Consider the following 1043-nt stretch of genomic DNA (forward strand, 5'->3'; position numbering starts at 1 on the left):
ATTTGACTTATAAAAGCGGTTTGGAATAACCTTGCGGAATGCTTGTGCACAACTAGATTTTTCATTGTGAATTATGTATTATATAACGTATATAACGAAAGTCATAGAGATATGAGAATATTATGAAATATTAACCCATGAGTTTCATTAAACTTTAACCAAACGAGCTCCACGTGGCAACATATTTCTTATATTAACCACCACCTTGACCTCTGACCCAGCTTGCTCGATGCAATCCACGTAATGACATATGACCTGCGAGGTAACTGGGCTGGCTTCGCAGACGTCCATTCACCTCTTTATAAGAGACCCTTCGATCAGTGGGCTTACGAGACCCTCAATGTCGTAAGTGGACTTTCTGGTTTGGTCTTTTGTCTTCTGAAGTTTAATGGTGAAGCTTCTTCATAGCAATATCCTTTGAGCTTATAGATCTGATCTTGTGTTTAGCGAAATGTTTTGTCTGAAACGTCTTTGTAATTTCTATCTTGTGTATTGTTATGGAGCAGGAGATATAACTTGAGGAAAAATACACTTCTTTACTGACGCTAAAATCATAAAATCTAGTTAATCAGGGCCCCTTATCTAAAACTGCGAAGGAATCTTCGTGTGCGTTCCCAACAAAAGCAAAAATTTCAGTGCTTTCTTGCGGTACTTTTGAAGCGAAACAAAATTCCTAGGGCAAGAATGCACCGTCACATATGATCACTAAAAGCATTTGTCTATAAAGGTTTGAATTTTCCTACAAACTATTTTTTTAAGTATTCTTTTCATTCAAGCACTTTGCCTTTATCTCAGCTTTAAAACACAGCAATTTCCACACAGAACGACGGACTCCAACTCTGGGTAAATCTCGGGTGCCCGAAAGACAAACTCATCGTCGGCGTGCCCTTCTACGGTAGGACTTTCACCCTTGGCAGTAAGGACAACAACGGCCTTCGTGCCCCTGTGAAGAAGTGGGAGGGAGGAGGAAAGAAGGGCCCATACACCGGGGCAAAGGGCTTCTTGGCCTACTATGAGGTGAGAAAAGGACATTAGGTCTGTCT

The 1043-nt window shown here is 40.8% G+C and overlaps 1 protein-coding gene across 1 annotated transcript in view; it reads left to right on the top strand.

Moving 5' to 3' along the window:
* Window positions 1-1043, top strand: part of LOC119585337 (endochitinase-like) — a gene marked incomplete at its 5' end in the record, with an annotated part of 4801 nt that overhangs the window by 2160 nt on the left and 1598 nt on the right. Inside the window, 2 exons of the mRNA XM_037934008.1 lie at window positions 222-345; window positions 823-1017. Coding sequence (XP_037789936.1) covers window positions 222-345; window positions 823-1017 — 319 coding nt within the window. The remainder of the gene's footprint in view (window positions 1-221; window positions 346-822; window positions 1018-1043) is intronic.

This window comes from Penaeus monodon, chromosome 19 (genome assembly GCF_015228065.2).
Source record: "Penaeus monodon isolate SGIC_2016 chromosome 19, NSTDA_Pmon_1, whole genome shotgun sequence".
In the NCBI taxonomy this organism is placed as follows: Eukaryota; Metazoa; Arthropoda; class Malacostraca; order Decapoda; family Penaeidae; genus Penaeus; species Penaeus monodon.